This window comes from Nerophis lumbriciformis, linkage group LG12, assembly GCF_033978685.3.
Source record: "Nerophis lumbriciformis linkage group LG12, RoL_Nlum_v2.1, whole genome shotgun sequence".
NCBI classification, from domain to species: Eukaryota; Metazoa; Chordata; class Actinopteri; order Syngnathiformes; family Syngnathidae; genus Nerophis; species Nerophis lumbriciformis.
In genome coordinates this window covers 35,011,288-35,030,235 of record NC_084559.2, presented here as the reverse complement: position 1 = coordinate 35,030,235, position 18,948 = coordinate 35,011,288, and the positions used below count along the sequence as shown (strand labels likewise).

Below are 18,948 nucleotides of genomic sequence, written 5' to 3'. Positions count from 1 at the left end.
ATTTATACAGTACATTCTGACACATAAGTGGTCACTGTCTGTCTCTCGGCTTCACACTGGCTGCATACATGCCTATTAATAAGTAAAAACGTCAGTAGTGGTTCAGAGGCGATAAGAATATCACCCCAAACAAGTCAGATTGCTGAGGTTGAACATGGCCAATAAAACAAATAAGCCTATTTGTTTTTTTTTGGCTTTGTGAGGGCCATGTGACAAGAGCACAGACCGGAAGCTACAGTATGTCACATAAGACTTAAACTACGTTCACACTGCAGGGTTGGATGTCCAATTTGGATTTGTTTGTCAAATCCGATCTTTTTAATGGCTTTTCACATTACAAAAAAAAATGCAATTTGAAATGTGAATGTAATCTGTCCTGCAAGCGAACATGATGTCGTGTCGTCGCACGCACTAGTGTTTACAAAAGTAAACATGGCTTCTAACTCTAATCTGTCTCAGTGCTGGCGAATTTGGGGCAATTTCACAGAGTTTGTGCATTCAAAGTCAACATTTTCTAAACAGAATTATTGTGCGTAGAAGATTATGAAGAAAGGGGAAAAAGTATTTTGGGATCTCGCAATTTTACAGGATATTTTGCTTTGAAGTCTGCTTGAAGAATGTGTCAATGGGCGAGCAGTCAAAGACAGGAGTGGTTATTTTCACCTGTTTCTACTCCATTATCAACCATTTATTTTGTTACGGTTTATTTTGGCGAATAATTATGACGCTTATCGCTTTTTGATGACGTTCTGGTCAGATGAATGAAACCCAAGCACGGGAACGTTCACATTGAGGACACATCGCATATACATCCGATTTATTTCCACCTACAAAAGAGGCTCAGTCGGATATGAAAATTTCAAAATCACACAAACATGAAAGAATCCAATACAGGTCGCATATGGACAAAACAAAATTGTAATTGACCTGCATTGTGAACAAGGCCAGAAAGCATTCATCCAGCTGAAAATAACCCTATATACAGTGCATCCTGAAAGTAATTACTTTTTCCAAATTTTATCATGTTACAACGTTATTCCAAAATGGAATACATTCATTTTTGTCCTCAAAATTCGACACACAATGTGAAAAGTTTTTTTAATTTTGAAAATGTATTAAAAACTAAAATAATTGCATATGAGCAAAATTTTTGGAATCGACCTGCAGTGTGAACGAGGCCTTACTTACAAAGCATTAAGTGGTTGGATGTTTGGATCTTCTGCAAGACTGTCAAATGTCTTATTATTAAAGTGACTGTTTGCAACCTCTACGCAGCCGCCTACAGTAAATGGTAGGTAGATTATACTTGAATAGCGCTTTTCTACCTTCAAGGCACTCAAATCGCTTTGACACCATTTCCACATTCACCATCTCACACACATTTACAGTCTGATGGTAGAAAACTGCCATGTAAGGCACTAACCAAGACCCATTAGGAGCAAGGGTGAAGTGTATTGGTCAAGAACACAACGGACGTGACTAGGATGCCGTAAACTGGAATTGAACCTGGAGCCCTCGAGTTGCTGGCACGGCCACTGTACAGCATTATATCGTGCTTTTGTCCCGTTTCAAGCACACAAGCTGCACCACATGTAATACATACAAATGTAAGAAGTATAGCAAGAAGTAAAAACGTATGAACGATGACGTCAGCTGAAACTATTTGTTAATGTATGTAAATCCTTTCAAATGCAATAAACTTGTATTTCTCGTATAGTTTTAGAATTGCAATTTAAATGTAAACTTTTAAATCTCCAAGTTAAATAAAACAAACAATAAAATGTACTTTGTTAGCAAAATGTTGCGCTTGAATAAAAATCACAACCAAAAGCAATAACATATCTTAAGGAGAATTGGGGTCCCTCAAATATACACAACCAAAACAATAAAAAAATAGCTTAATAAAGTATTGACAAACAAAGATGGACTTCAATTTTGAAAATGTAGGCAGAGGTAGAATTGTACATTACTTAACTGACAATCAAGTTAGGACCTTTTCAAACAAAAAGTGCAGAGTAACAATATAAACAATACAGTATAAGCACATGGGAAAAAAAAAAACCTTAAAGGGGAACTGCACTTTTTTGGGAATTTTGCCTATCGTTCACATTCATTATGAAAAACATGACGATTTTTTTTAATGCATTCTATAACTCCTAAATAAACATTAATACAATTTTTAACATTTTGTGACTTGAATATAAACCAAGTATTAGCGATATTGTTATTATCGGCACTAACACAGACAAACAATAGCGGCGCCATGATCACAAGCTTGTGTGCTTATATTGACATCGTGGAGTTGTAAGCTACTTCCTCGCTTCCTTGCTCGTGGAAGTTTATTCATAAATCATGCCTCTCTCCTTAATACTAGAAGGATAAGGACGTATTCTGACAAGTTGTTTTGACAGCTAATTTAGACCCGGAAATGGCAAGAACAACACAAGGATTTGATGAGTCATTCTTCATCAAAACAGGACTATAACAAGATTCTATCAATCGCCATCCTGATTACAGCAGTCATTGTACAGTAAGTGATCTTTTATTATGTTTTTTGGCTCTCATGAAGTCTGCAGGGAGTAATCAGTGATGATAAAATAAAGAAAACGCCGCCATTCGTTTTTTAAATTTATGCACCGCGTATGCTTACATTGATCAAAATACGTAAGTATTAAATGGTATTATAAATGTATATATACAGTCGGGGTCAAAAGTTTACATACACGTGTAAAGAACATAATGTCATGGCTTTCTTGAGTTTCCAATAATTTCTACAACTCTTATTTTTTGTGATAGAGTGATTGGTAACAAAAAAACATTCATGAAGTTTGGTTCTTTTATGAATTTATTATGGGTCTACTGAAAATGTGACCAAATCTGCTGGGTCAAAAGTATACATACAGCATTGTTAATATTTGGTTACATGTCCCTTGGCAAGTTTCACTGCAATAAGGCGCTTTTGGTAGTCATCCACAAGCTTCTGGTTGAATTTTTGACCACTCCTCTTGACAAAATTGGTGCAGTTCAGCTAAATTTGTTGGTTTTCTGACATGGACTTGTTTCTTCAGCATTGTCCACACATTTAAGTCAGGACTTTGGGAAGGCCATTTTAAAACCTTAATTGTAGTCTGATTTAGCCATTGCTTTACCACTTTTGACGTGTGTTTGGCTTTATTGTCCTTTTGGAACACCCAACTGCGCCCAAGACCCAACCTCCGGGCTGACGATTTTAGGTAGTCCTGAAGAATTTGGAGGTAATCCTCCTTTTTCATTGTCCCATTTACTCTCTGTAAAGCACCAGTTCCATTGGCAGCAAAATAGGCCCAGAGCATAATACTATTACCACCATGCTTGACGATAGGAATTGGTGTTCCTGGGATTAAAGGCCTCACCTTTTCTCCTCCAAACATATTGCTGGGTATTGTGGCCCGAACAGCTCAATTTTTGTTTCATCTGACCATAGAGCTTTCCTCCAGAAAATCTCATCTTTGTCCATGTGATGTCAGATGAAACAAAAATGTAGCTGTTTGGCCACTCCCAATGTGGCAAGTCAGAGTACTGCTGAGGCATTGAACTGCAAGTTGACAATATATCGCCCTCTACTGTGAGGCAGAGGTACTTGCTGCTTCATGGCCTGCCTTTTCCCGGTGGCAACAAGCACGCGCCGCCTCGCACGCACACGCTCAAAACACTTCGTGTGTAGCCGTGGAAGCACCACCTGTGTCTGCCTCACTCAGGTGAGGCACTGCCTCACTTGACTCCCCTGACAGCACGCCATTGTTGCATAAGCATATACTATGTTTATGTTACTATTAAGTGAGCAGTGATGTGCTGTCAGGGGAGGCTTAACTATGAGATGTTCAAAAGCGAAGTAATACAATTAAATAAGTTGTACTATTTCTCTTATGGTCTATGCGTTCTAAGTGATTTTGGTGTGGTTCCTGTATATTTAGATCATTTTCATGGTCAAAATCGCGGAAATTCCGTGTTTCCTGATGAAAATACCAAGGCAGACAAGAAGTGAGGCAGACACAGGTGGTGCCTCCACAGCTACACACAAAATGTATTGAGCATGTACGTGCGAGGGGGCGCATGCTTGTTGCCACGAGGAAAAGGCAGGCCATGAGGCAGCAAGTACCTCTGCCTCAAGGTAGGGGGCGATATATTGTCAACTTGCAGTTCAATGCCTCAGCAGTACTGGAGCTGTGGCCCAATTCAGGGTCTGCATCCTTCGGAGAACCCGGCCTACGCAGCCACAGAAAGCTGGACCTTCGGAGGCACCTCCGAAGGATGCGTAACCTGTTGTTAAATGGGACAGTCTAGCCTGCGGAGGATACTTACATTTGAAAGTGTATACGCTGCCGCTGCTTGTATTTGCCGCCATCGTCAAAATGATCCGGGTTGAACAAAGGCGCACAAAGCATCTTGGGATATGGGAGGCCACGAAGGATAGTCGCGGTGCATCCTCCGAATTCAGGGAAAAGGAGGGCGCATTCGTCGGCTGCATTTGGAGGAGCCTTCGAATTTGAATGAATTGGGACAGAATTCGCGCAGCGTTGTGACGTAAGCGGCCTTCGAAGGATGCAGACCCTGAATTGGGACACAGCTAAAGTGTATTGAGCGTGTGTGTGTGCGAGGGGCCGCGTGCTTGTTGCCACAAGGAAAAGGCAGGCCATGAGGCAGCAAGTACCTCTGCCTCACAGTAGGGGGCGATATATTGTCAACTTGCAGTTCAATGCCTCAGCAGTACTCTGACTCGCCACACTGGGAGAAGTGGGGGCGCTCAAGCTAGCAGACATGTCTCTCCAGCGGAAGCCAGCCTTTTTTTTCCTTTTTTTTTTAAAACTGTATTTACAAAAACATGGCATTTTTATTAGAGTAAGTCAGCATTTGTGGGTGTTTTTTGTCAGATGCAAAAATAGTCTGAATGCTTCTGTATATATGTATATAGTATAATATTTAATATTTAAACAACACATTCAGAACATTTGTTCTCAGGACTGGACTGTGCACTATTTTCTTCTCTTTCCTTCCTATGTTTTTGTGGTGTATTAATGCTTTTTGTGTACTGTTTGACCTTTCAGTCTTGTCGTAGTATCTAAGTGCCTACTGCGCATGCCTATTGCCTAGGTTCAAGAAACAAGTTACCCCTCGTGTACGCTGTAATGCTGTTCTCCCAAGGTACGCTAGATAAAGTATTTAAACGTGTGCATCACCTCGTTATTCAGGTCTGAGTACACTACAGTTTTTGTTATTTGTAGATTGTTGCACTGATACTGGAGTTGCTTTTAATCTCATTGTACCTGTGTACAGTGACAGTAAAAGGCATTCTATTTTATATTGTTTTAATGCTTGGAATGAAATTGAATTAAATGAATGTGTCTGCCAATATGGAGGATTATATACTGCAGCCAAGATTAAATACTTCTCTAAACTGGAGTTTAAGACAAAATGAATGTGACCATACAAAGTATGTTTTCATGGAGGATAGCCATTGCTGCTTCAGATACAAATACAGAAAGGTAAGATACACTCACAGTACTTGATTAATTTTGTTAAAAACAAATGGGACCAAAAAGTATTTAATAACAACTTTATCAAATACTTATTGGACCCATTTATCATATCATAATATCATTATCATAACGTTTTTATGAAAGGGAATAACTCCCTCCTTTTTCCTGTCATTTTAATGTGCAACCTAAATCAACAATGATTAGAGCTGCATATTACACTTAGAGATTTAGACTTCCTTTTTATTGTCATTCAAATTTGAACTTTACAGTACAGATTAGAGATGTTCGATAATGGCTTTTTTGCCATATTGTCCAACTCTTAATTACCGATTCCGATATCAACCGATACCGATATATACAGTTGTGGAATTAACACATTATTATGCCTAATTCTGTTGTGATGCCGCGCTGGATGCATTAAACAATGTAACAAGGTTTTCCAAAATAAATCAACTCAAGTTATGGAAAAAAGTGCCAACATGGCACTGCCATATTTATTATTGAAGTCACAAAGTGCATTATTTTTTTTTTACATGCCTCAAAACAGCAGCTTGGAATTTGGGACATGCTCTCCCTGAGATAATCCTGATACCCAACTACAACTATGGGAAATACTATACTTTGACTTTCACAAAGTGCATTATTTTTTATAAACATGCCTCAAAACAACAGCTACAAAAACAATGAAGGCACACACCTTCAGTCCAGAGTATACTCGAGTAATAAAGTACACAATAGCATAGTCCTCCTTTAGTGCAAGACTGCCTGGCATACTGTACAACAGGAAATTATAAACTGGGCTCAATCTGCCCTGCTCTAACGTATTTGTATGAGTAACACAAATGTGCTGCAAGCTAGTGGTGAGTGCTTGAAGTAACCTACCAGTCAGCCAGAGCTTCTGAAATGTTGCGTTGAGATAGGGCAGCTCCGCTCACTGCAAGCTGCAAAGTGTGTGCCATCCAAACTCCACCGCAACCTTTTCCATACTGCTTGCGTTGTCCGTGACCACAACGTGGGTTTTCGCCCTGGGGTGGTTTTTGTTGTATTTTTGTTTAATCTCGGCGGAGTCTTTAAGCGACAACTGTGTGGTACTACTTTTTTTCGGTGTTTGCTTTTCATCCATCTTCCGCTTGTATTCATCGTGTATCTCCTTATGATTCTTGAAGAGGTGGGAGATCAAATTGCTCGTATTAAAGGAAGACGTCTTGGTTCCTCCTCGCATAACCAACTTGTTGCAGTCATTGCAAATTGCCAGTTTTTTATCCGTCAGAGACACTTTAAAATAATCCCAAACCATAGACATGGTGTCGTTAGTCAGTCATCGTACGAGCTGTCTTGTTAGCCACGGCTAGAGCACCGGCAACAACACACTCTTGTTGTTGTTATGCTCCGCTTGCGGCGGTTTGATGAGGTCATCAAGCGTCGCCAGTAAACCTCTCATGCTGCAGTCGTCAACTCCTGTGTTGTGTGTGGGAGAGGGGAGGGGCTGCTGACTGGGAGACGCATCTGCTCTGTACTTCTTCTTACTTCCGTGTACTGCTCTGTACAGCCGCGTTTTAAAAAGTCATTAATTTTACTTTTTGAAACCGATACCGATAATTTCCGGTATTACATTTTAAAGCATTTCTAGTACAGATAAGAACAACATTTTGTTGCATTAGCTTGTTGTATTGCAGGATAAAAGAGCAATAAGGTGCAGATATAAATAAATAAATTACTGTACAGATAATTTTATTGCACTTTTGCATATGCATCCACATTTATGGATGTATGTTATATTGTCTTTATATTCCAGCGAGTTCATCCATTTTTGGGGGGAATTGAGGGGATTATTATGATGCATTCAAGAGTCTTACGGCCTGAGGGAAGAAGCTGTTACAGAACCTGGAGGTTCTGCTATGGAGGCTGCGGAACCTCTTTCTAGAGTCCAGCAGTGAAAACAGTCCTTGGTGGGGGTGGGAGGAGTCTCTGCAGATTTTCTAAGCCCTGGTCAGGCAGCGGCTTTTGGCGATCTCCTGGATAGGAGGAAGAGGAGTCCTGGTGCTTTTTTCCGCCGTCCTCACCACTCTCTGCAGAGACTTCCAGTCTGAGGCACTGCTATATGAATTTATCCATCCATCCATCCATTTCTACCGCTTATTCCCTTCGGGGTCGCGGGGGGTGCTGGAGCCTATCTCAGCTACAATCGGGCGGAAGGCGGTGTACACCCTGGACAAGTCGCCACCTCATCGCAGGGCCAACACAGATAGACAGACAATATTCACACACTAGGGCCAATTTAGTGTTGCCAATCAACCTATCCCCAGGTGCATGTCTTTGGAGGTGGGAGGAAAGGAGTACCCGGAGGGAACCCACCAGTCACGGGGAGAACATGCAAACTCCACACAGAAAGATCCCGAGGCCGGGATTGAACTCACGACTACTCAGGACCTTCGTATTGTGAGGCAGACGCACTAACCCCTCTTACACCGTGCTGCCCTATATAAATTTAAGTAAAAAAAAAAAAAGAAGAAAAAAACTCCAAAAGTATCTATGCCTCACCTGGTGTTTAGTTCACCGCACGTCAGTGTAGGTGAGCAGTGATAAAGGTTATTGATCAGTTGTATTCTGTTACTCAGGCAAAGCCCATCTGCGCACGATGTATCTGCGCAACACGCAATGATTAAAATGTGGCTAATGTCAGACATGAAATTATAAATAAACGTGGTTAGAACAGCATCTGCAAGTCACTCAACTCTATTTTTATTTCATACAATCATGTAATTTTAATCAAAGTCGCAAAAAGTCAAACTGACCCCTCGCAACATGAAAGTCACTCACAGTGCTTGGTTATTTTTAGCTAGCCTGCTGCTAGCATCCTGTCAATGTTACTCACCCACCATGTTTGCATACTTCCTTACCTGTGCTGTTGCTGTCAAACGGATCCATGGCGGACGGGTTCTGTTAAAGATCTCTCAGTCCGGCTGGCAGTACTTTATCTGGGCACCTTTAGAGCAGATTTAGTGGCTGGTCGCGCCACCACACTTGACTACAACGTCGGTCTTTCACTACAACACCACCGACTCTAGCGCTAGCTTGGAACGAGCCAAGTTGTCATTGTAGCGAACTCACGCGACGACTTGACTTTTTCCTGACTAACAACACAAATGCGGAAATTAAACCAAGAGTTGGTTAAAAAAAACAAAAAAATAGTGGTGTGACGTTAGCAGTTTAATGTCACTTCTGCTTCCTCGCCGACCAGTTGTTGACAGCAGACGGTCAACAGACAGCGCTCGCATCCAATTGGCTGAAAATATCATGGACGGGGCTAATATGACGTACTGATGACGTAGGGCTCTGCTTTTTCCTACTCATTTTTTGAGATGTTGAACCAAAAAGCTGCGAAACCTATGATGCTGTGTTCCAAATGTGGATTATTTACGGAACTTGTGTGAGCCTATGGCTTTACATTTTGTTACATATACATGTTTTGCATTCTATTTTAGTTACTTTATTGAGTTTACAACACCCTGGCGCTGTTTTGTACTGTTTCTGTACTTGTTTTGCTTATTAATATTTATTGATTGTATGTAAATGTTGCATATTATAAATAAAGGTTTACATAATTTAAAAAATTTACAAGTTGAACGTTGTGTGTCACGAAAAATAAATCATCTAGCACATATTTACAATGTTCAAAATTAAAATACATTTTCCTGAATATATAAGCACATTCAGATAGCAGGGGTGTCGATGTAAAAGGCTTTTGTAAAGTTTGCAGTGTTTTAAATAGGTTATAAAAGTTATAAAAAGTCATTAATTGTTAATATACAACAAATATAGCCGTGAAATTTCAATAACAAGGTTCCTTGAATCAAATTAAGAACATCAAAGATGAACCTAACTGAGTTTAATTTGTGTCTTCATGACGAAAGCTTTTTTATTTAAGTTTTTTTTACATTGAATTTATGTCAAATATTTTTTTGCGTTTGTATTTTGTGAACTGATTTATTTATTTATTTTTTCCCCTCTAATTATGCTGACAATTTCATTGAATACAATTTGAGAGCAAAATATGCATGTTAAAAGTTCAGTTTGTTAAAATACAGTGTTTTAAAATATATTGTGTGAAAAAATCATTGTATAAAAAGTAGGTTTAAAAAATAAAATTAAAAAAATGTAGAAATATTCCTCGCTTTCAAACTCAAGAATCGCTTCCGGTAAATTAAGACTGCAGCAATTGATCCTGTCTCAGAACCAGCCAATCAGGTGCTTTCGTCTTAAATTACCTGAGGCGGGTCTTGAGTTTTGAAGCAACAAACAATTCTGCACTTAATTTTTGTGGTGCATTTGCATAGACTGAAATTTGATAAAGAACAACTAATATTTATACTCTGATTTTTATTCAGTTAGGTAAGGTTACTTTATTAGTACCCAAAGGTCAACTTGTTTTGCAGACAGCAAGATCAGGACATCCATTAAAGCATACAGGAAAAGTAAAATCTTAGACATGCAATACAAAGACCTTCCACATAACAAGCATTACAAACATTGGTAAGATTATAAAATTGTAAATGTACTCAAAGTTCCCCATAAAAAGGATGAAAACATATAAAATCACAATCAGATAAGATTTGTGACAAGCCAGAATAAAATACCATAAATAAAATATATTACACCAAAACAAATATGGGCAAAAATGAATCTGTACGGTTTGAAATTGTACGCATAATTTGATATAATAAAATTCAGTTTACAAAATTTAAACGCATAAATTCAGTGTCCAAAAAAGCTTACATAATAAAGACACAAATTAACCTTCAAATTCACCCCCCACCCTATGAAAAATACAAAATAGTTTGTTCCACCAGGACACATTTGGAACACTTCCCTCAACACAAACGTCATACCCTCATCAAAGGTCACCTTTCAGCATTCACACGCAGCAACACAACACCAGCATTTTTTAAACAATGCGAGATGATAGAAGAATGGTAAAAATACAATAAATCTATCTGTGGCAGCGTAAGAAAATGTTACGTACAAGTTAAACTTTTACATCTCCATCCATTTTCTACCGCTTGTCCCTTTCATTTGCCATGAATGTGGTGCGTTTAAAGACCCTTGATTAAAGTTAGAAACAGAGGTGTCACTAGTTTTTAAACACAGGAACTCCCAGGAGATGCACTAAGAATATAATCATAATAACTTGGTATTTTCTTGTATTGTATTGTATTTGTATAATACGTGAATTAGCTAATTTATACATTACACTCTGAAGTAAAGGAAAATTTGACATACTGTATTTATCGTCATATTTAGGTGAAAAATGGCAGATTATTTAAATTAATTTATGGTAATTTGTAATTAACTTGCTGGTCCCTTTTAGTACACAAAAAGTAATTATTTAGGGGAGTTATTTAGATATGTTAGAGGTATGCTAATCCTTTTACCAATCCAAACTCTGATTAGGGTTTTTACATGTGTTTAAAAAAGCTGGCTTCAATCAAACCCATGCAAATATTTGTTCTTGAACGTATGTAAACATATCAAGTGTGTGTGGGTGTGGTGGTGATGGGGGCCCAGAGTTCAGTGCTCTGCCCGTGAGCACACGGAACATACATAACACAACAGTACAATGAATCTTTTTATTGTCTAATCTAAGCCAAGGCTCAGGTGCCAAACTCAACACCCGGGGGTCCAGATCCGGCATCTCAACATCATTTGAAATAATCATTTTCATTATGCTATTCATCCGTCTTGCTTTGAGTTGTGGCAGAAAAATGATACTGCGTGTACTGTTCTTCTTAACTCGGATTAGCAGCAATAAATTATTTCAAGTGTCAAAGCTCTTTTTGAAATAGATTGTGCAATATTAAATCCATGAATATTAGGATGACATTGTTGGTAAAAAAAAACAAACAAACCTGCAACTGTGAGGCGATTAAAGGGGAACATTATCACCAGACCTATGTAAGCGTCAATATATACCTTGATGTTGCAGAAAAAAGACCATATATTTTTTTAACCGATTTCCAAACTCTAAATGGGTGAATTTTGGCGAATTAAACGCCTTTTTATTATTCGCTCTCGGAGCGATCACGTCACAACGTGACGTCACATCGGGAAGCAATCCGCCATTTTCTCACTTTCGTCGGTGTGTTGTCGGAGGGTGTAACAACACGAACAGGGACGGATTCAAGTTGCACCAGTGGCCCAAAGATGCGAAAGTGGCAAAAAATTGGACGACATTTGTTCAAAATACGAGGGTGTGGGGTAAGCCGACGAAATGGTCAGTCGTTTGTTCCGCACACTTTACCGTCGAAAGCTATGCTACGACAGAGATGGCAAGAATGTGTGGATATCCTGCGACACTCAAAGCAGATGCATTTCCAACGATAAAGTCAAAGAAATCTGCCGCCACACCCCCATTGAATCTGCCGGAGTGTGTGAGCTATTCAGGGACAAAGGGCCTCGCTAGCACGGCAAGCAATGGCGGCAGTTTGTTCCCGCAGACGAGCGAGCTAAACCCCCTGGATGTCTTGGCTCACACCGTCCCTTATGCCACCGAAGATGATCAAGAGAAGAATATCGACCCTAGCTTCCCTGGCCTGCTGACACCAACTCCAAAACTGGACAGATCAGCTTTCAGGAAAAGAGAGCGGATGAGGGTATGTCTACAGAATATATTAATTGATGAAAACTTTATTCATTACTCGCGGTTTTACGTAAATGATTATACATAAACTGTGTTTACCAATAATTTAGCTTAAAAACATTTATTTTTTTCAATCATTTGAGTACATTCGGGTAGTCTTGTGTAATGCAGTATTTTGTGTCTATTTAGGTATGGTTAACCTGAGTGCTGAAATCGTGGAAAAATATATGTTCTTAGCGCGCCTGAAATGGGCTGTCTGCACTCTCAAAGTGCATGTTGTTGCCAAATGTATTTCATATGCTGTAAACCTAGTTCATAGTTGTTAGTAATTATCTTATCAGACAGTGTTAAGCTGCTGAAATCCGAGTCTGAATCCGAGCTAATGTCGCTATACCTTGCTGTTTGTTTGTATTGGCATCACTGTGTGACGTCACAGGAAAATGGACGGGTGTATATAACGATGGTTAAAATCAGGCACTTTGAAGCTTTTTTTAGGGATATTGCGTGATGGGTAAAATTTTGAAAAAAACTTCGAAAAATAAAATAAGCCACTGGGAACTGATTTTTAATGGTTTTAACCCTTCTGAAATTGTGATAATGTTCTCCTTTAAACTCTTGGTTTAACAGGTACAAGCAGACACAATTACACCATTAGTATAAACTTTTTGTTTTTGCAACATTATCATTTTATCTCACTTACTCACAAATAAGTCGGTAAAATTAACAGAACTTTTTTTTTTCCATGTGAAAAAAGGATCCTCCGTGATTTATTTTAATTTTTTTACACGCAACACACCATTTAAAAAAATATTTAAAAATCAGCCGCCATATGTCCTCTCATTAAGCCAGTTTTTTAACGTCTGCAGGTTCCTCTGCATCCAGAGAATATTTTTCTGCATGTTGTCCAGTGCGATTTGAGGAGCTCTCAGCTGAGATGCCTGTTCTCTGATGGACTCAAAGAACAGCTTAACCTGGGAGGGACAAACACATGCACATTTAAACACATCCATCAAATCAGATTAGAATTGAATTTGATTATGGTATTCCAGGTAGGAGGTTAAACAAACTCTGAGTCTAAACCTGAAGTCTGAGTTGATGGGTAACTCTGAGTGTTGGATTCCAGAATGCCTGATTTGAGCTAGTTGAATCAATCCGCAGTATGATGACTCTGAGTTAAAGGGGAACTTCACTTTTTTTGGAATTTTGCCTCTCGTTCACAATCATTATGAGAGACAAGAACGCACATGTTTTTTTTTTTAGGATTCTACTGATGATAAAAAAAACACTTGTTTTGTTGTTGCTGGCTCAGTGGTTAGTGTCCGCCCTGAGATCGGTAGTCATACCAAAGACTATAAAAATGGGACCCATTGCCTCCCTGCTTGGCAGTCAGCATCAAGGGTTGGAATTGGGGGTTAAATAACCAAAATGATTTCCGAGCGCGGCCACCGCTGCTGCTCACTGCTCCCCTCACCTCCCAGGGGGTGGAACAAGGGGATGGGTCAAACACAGAGAGTAATTTCACCAGACCTAGTGTATGTGTGACTATCAATGGTACTTTTAACTTTTTTGCAAGATGCGGCGAATGTGAGTCACCCTTGTAGCCTTCAAGGCCCTCTAAAACAACTCAAAACCCTCCATCAAGGTTGTGAATACACACGGCAATATTTACCGTATTTTGGTCATTTTAAGCATTGCTGGAGCTCTTTTGCTCAGCACACTTATTTCCGTTTCCATAGCAGCGCACTTCCAACTTCCGGCAACAAATGTGTTTTTGTGTATTTGGGATTTGCATAACTCTCGAAAATTTGAAATCAAACCATGGAGATATTTATCTTGCCTCCACATTTTGTGTACTGTCACTAATAAGCAGCGTAAGTACGTAGTATCCAAAAACGGAAGTGTTGACGCTCTGCACATAGCTCTGCCCCCTCTGAAGTCATGTGCGCTCTCACAGCAAGAGATACAAAGAACTGCTATTCCGACATCTAGTGGACACATTCGTAGGTGCCATTGTTTACAAGTCTTCAAAGCAGCAACAATGGTCAATATACACATGGATACTGCCAGAATTTAACATTGGAGAGAGAAAAACTCGGTAGAAGTTTACCTTTACTGTATAGTTACAGACCTGCAATAAAACACGGTAAGCCCGTTGGTCTCGCTATATCATCTGGGATGTTGTGTTGTGGTGAAAGTCACCCTAAACAGATGCCTGGTGCCAGTCATAAAAGTCTAAAGTGCACAATAAAAACTAGAAAGTTAAAAAAAATACAAGTCTTTTTTGCCGGGCAGGGGCGAATGCTGACTCAGCGTGAGGGGGCCTCTTGTTTTTTAAAGAGAGCAAACATATGGCTTACAAATAGGTCTGTAAAACATAATATATGCAAATCTTCCATCAAAAAAGCATCCTTGCATGTTATGTACACCAAAATGAAGTTTTAAAAATAGAAAAAAAAAACATGTTTATTGTGAGTACAATATGAACACTTTTTTTTTTATTAGAAAGAATAGGATAACAGTAAAATAATATTTATAATAAATTAAATCATTTTAATTTAGGTGTAATCCCACTCGTGAATAATGCACATTGACGCATCTGAAATAATATCTCATTTATTTTTATGATGATATTTTGTTGATATGTAAAGTCAATGTAAATGCAAAGTAAATTATGTTTATATTTTTTTCAAGCCAGGCCCTTTTTGTTAGACCAATTTGCTTGACATAAATATTATGTAATAACATGTACCGGTAAGATATATATCTTGAAATAAGAACAATAATCTGGCATTTCAGCTCTTGTCATGTTATTTTGCGTATTGTAAGTAATATAGATTATAAATTATACTTACACCAATGAAAGTTATAAAAAAATACTTTTGAATTTTCTTTTATGAAATTAAAATTGTATTATGACTAAAACACATTAAATATCTGGTGTACTCACTTGCAAATTTCACTCCAAAATATACCCAGACAGGAATTTAGTTATAGAATACTGTTTACAAGTTTTGAGCAAAAAATTACAAGCATTCAATTAAAATGTATATTTTCAAATGTTTGTGCATGAAATTCTGACAATAAATTTGCATTTGTGTCACAATATTGAGCTCTTTTTTAAAGTTCATTTAAATTATGCAAGCAAATAATAACCTGTGATCAATCATGATTAATCCAATTCAATTGTGTGATTCATCTGATTAAACAATGTAACCATTTGAGAGCACTAGTATAGTGTGTTTATATATATATATATATATATATATATATATCTATATATACATATATATATATATATATGTACATATATACATACATATATATATATATACAGTATATACACACATATATATGTATATACATATATATCTATCTATGTATATATATGTATATACATGTGTGTATATATATATATATATATAAGTATAAATATACATATATACAAATATACAAATATATGCATATATACATACATATATACATACTAGTGTTGTAACGATACCAATAGTTTAGTACAGGTACTAAAATTATTTCGATACTTTTCGGTACTTTTCTAAATAAAGGGGACCACAAAAAAATTGCATGATTGGCTTTATTTTAACAAATCTTAGGGTACATTAAACATATGTTTCTTATTGCAGTTAAATCCTTAAATAAAATAGTGAACATACTACACAACTTGTTTTTTAGTAGTAAGTAAACAAACAAAGGCTCCTAATTAGTCTACTAACATATTACGTCATTTATCATTCTATTATTTTGTCAACATTATTAAGGACAAGTGGTAGAAAATTAATTATTAATCTACTTGTTCATTTACTGTTAATATCAGCTTACTTTCTCTTTTAACATGTTATGTCTACACGTCTGTTAAAATGTAATAATCACTTATTCTTCTGTTGTTTGATACTTTACATTAGTTTTGGATGATACAACAAATTTGGGTATCAATCCGATACCAAGTAGTTACAGGATCATACATTGGTAATATTCAAAGTCCTCATGTGTCCAGGGACATATTTCCTGAGTTTATAAACATAATATGAATTTAAAAAAAATGAAAGAAGATGTTGCAATGCCAAAAAATATGGACGTAATCATAGTAGTATCGACTAGATACGTGCCTGTACTTGATATCATTACAGTGGATGTTAGGTGAAGATCCACCAAAGGCGTTTGTTTACATTTGGACGTTGGCCGCTAGCTAATTAGCCATGTCTTAAAACACCTCTTCCTGAGGGCGTTTCAGTGTTATAACTTCACCTTTATCGTTAGTTTTTAAGCCAAAATGCGTCCGTTCTCCCTTTTCTGTCTACACTCTGTGTCTGCTTGTAAGTACTCCGTGATTGTGCGCTGCCGAACATGCTCCTCTGCTCGTAAACCAGAAATGTCACGACGTGACTTCGACGCGGGCACGGGGGGTGTTTGCGGGACCGGTACGTTTCAGAGACGGTATAGTACCGAAAATGATTCATTAGTATCGCGGTACTATACTAATACCGGTATAACGTACAACCCAAATACATACATACATACATACATACATACATACATACATACATACATACATACATACATACATACATACATATATATATATATATATATATATATATATATATATATGTATGTATATATATATATACAAACACACACACACACACACACACACACACACACACACACACACATACATACATACATACATATATATATATATATATATATATATATATATATATATATATATATATATATATATATATATATATATATACCGTATTTTCCGCACCATAAGCCGCCCTGGGTTATAAGCCGCGCCTTCAATGAACGGCATATTTCAAAACTTTGTCCACCTATAAGCCGCCCCGTGTTATAAGCCGCATCTAACTGCGCTAAAGGGAATGTCAAAAAAACAGTCAGATAGGTCAGTCAAACTTTAATAATATATTAAAAACCAGCGTTCTAACAACTCTGTTCACTCCCAAAATGTACGGTAATGTGCAAATGTGCAATCACAAACATAGTAAAATTCAAAATAGTGCAGAGCAATAGCAATGTCACAACACACAAAATAAACATAACGCTCACTTTCTGAAGTTATTCTTCATTCATAAATCCCTCGAATTCTTCTCCTTCGGTGTCCGAATTCAAAAGTTGGGCGAATACGGGATCCAAAATGGCCGGCTCCGTCTCGTCGAAGTCATCAGAGTCAATGTTGCTATTGTTGTCCAGCAGTTCTGTGAATCCTGCCTTCCGGAAAGTTCGGACCACAGTTGAGACCGATATATCCGCCCAGGCATTTACAATCCACTGGCAGATGTTGGCGTATGTCGTCCGGCGCTGTCTCCCTGTCTTAGTGGCGCAGGTCATCTTGTTGCTTCAATTCTCTTGCTGCTGCTCTATTTCCGTGTTCTACTGCGTGACTTATTGCCTTGAGTTTGAATTCTGCGTTGTACGCGTGTCTCTTAATAGGAGCCATTTTGTGGTCTTTACAGATGTAAACACACAAATGAAATGAAACGTAATATCCGCGCGCTTCTTCTACGGGGGCGGGTGGTTGCTTACCGTAGAAGAAGAAGCGCTTCCTCTTCTATGGGGGCGGGTGCTTACCTTGGCGGTTGCTTACCGTAGAAGAAGAAGCGCTTCCTCTTCTACGGGGAAAAAAGATGGCGGCTGTTTACCGTAGTTGCGAGACCTAAACTTTATGAAAATGAATCTTAATATTAATCCATATATAAAGCGCACCGGGTTATAAGCCGCACTGTCAGCTTTTGAGTAAATTTGTGGTTTTTAGGTGCGGAAAATACGGTATATATATATATGGGCAGCACGGTGGACCTGGGGTTAGTACGTGAGCCTCACAATACGAAGGTCCTGGGTTTGATCCAGGTTGTACCCCGACTTCTGCCCGTGTGCAGCTGGGATAGGCTCCAGCACCCCACGCGACCCCGTAAGGGACAAGCGGCAGAAAATGGATGGATGTTTGGATGTATATATATATATATATATATATATATATATATATATATATATATATATATATATACACACACAGTACAGATATACATACACATATCTAATACAGATTTAAGTTTTATTTATATATTTACTTTATTATTTATTTATTTTATATATTTACAATACATTTAAAACAAATATTGACACTGTTCCTTTTACTATTGTAAATTGTTAAATGTTTTTATTTTTTAGTTCAACCAAGGGTGTCCTAACTTTTTATTTTTATATTTCATTTTAAAAACCAATACTATGCAGTATAAAAACAGCCTGCATGTCAGCTTTGTGTTATTAGCGTCAGCATTTCAATTTTTTTCACATTATATTTTACACCTGTTTGTCTTTAATTTCACTTTTTAAGATTTTTTCTAGGCAAAATGATTTTTAGAATGGCCTTGGGCTGCACTTTGCACAGCCATGGTTCAAACAAATATAATTAATATTGAATATCTAAAATCAAGCCTTTAGGGACAAGCAGTAGAAAATATATGGATACTTTACTAACAATATATTTTTATATAATGGTATTTTATCTAAATTAACCATTGCCTAATAATTCTCTCACAACATTAATTTTCAGGAATTATTTTTGTTTTAACATCTACTGGTTTAAAAACAACAGACCTATCATGTCTGACAGCTTGGTTCACATTTATGAGGAAGAATGGGACATGAAAAAACTGGGGGTGTTTTAAAAAAACTGGTTATCGTCACAGAGTAAGTTACCATGGTAACTGACTCTGAATTTGACATACTGTGCCTGTTTTTGTTCAACCG

The 18,948-nt window shown here is 37.7% G+C and overlaps 2 protein-coding genes across 3 annotated transcripts in view; both read right to left on the bottom strand.

The window, feature by feature from the left end:
* lnpep (leucyl/cystinyl aminopeptidase) overlaps positions 1–8,757 on the bottom strand; it is a 33,812-nt gene extending 25,055 nt beyond the window's left edge. For both annotated transcript variants that reach the window (XM_061986478.1, XM_061986479.1), the window contains exon 1: positions 8,417–8,757. In XM_061986478.1, coding sequence (XP_061842462.1) covers positions 8,417–8,444 — 28 coding nt within the window. In that variant the 5' untranslated portion in view covers positions 8,445–8,757. The remainder of the gene's footprint in view (positions 1–8,416) is intronic.
* A 2,372-nt stretch (positions 8,758–11,129) lies between these two features.
* erap2 (endoplasmic reticulum aminopeptidase 2) overlaps positions 11,130–18,948 on the bottom strand; it is a 43,086-nt gene continuing 35,267 nt past the window's right edge. Inside the window, exon 21 of the mRNA XM_061986475.1 lies at positions 11,130–13,124. Coding sequence (XP_061842459.1) covers positions 12,972–13,124 — 153 coding nt within the window. The 3' untranslated portion in view covers positions 11,130–12,971. The remainder of the gene's footprint in view (positions 13,125–18,948) is intronic.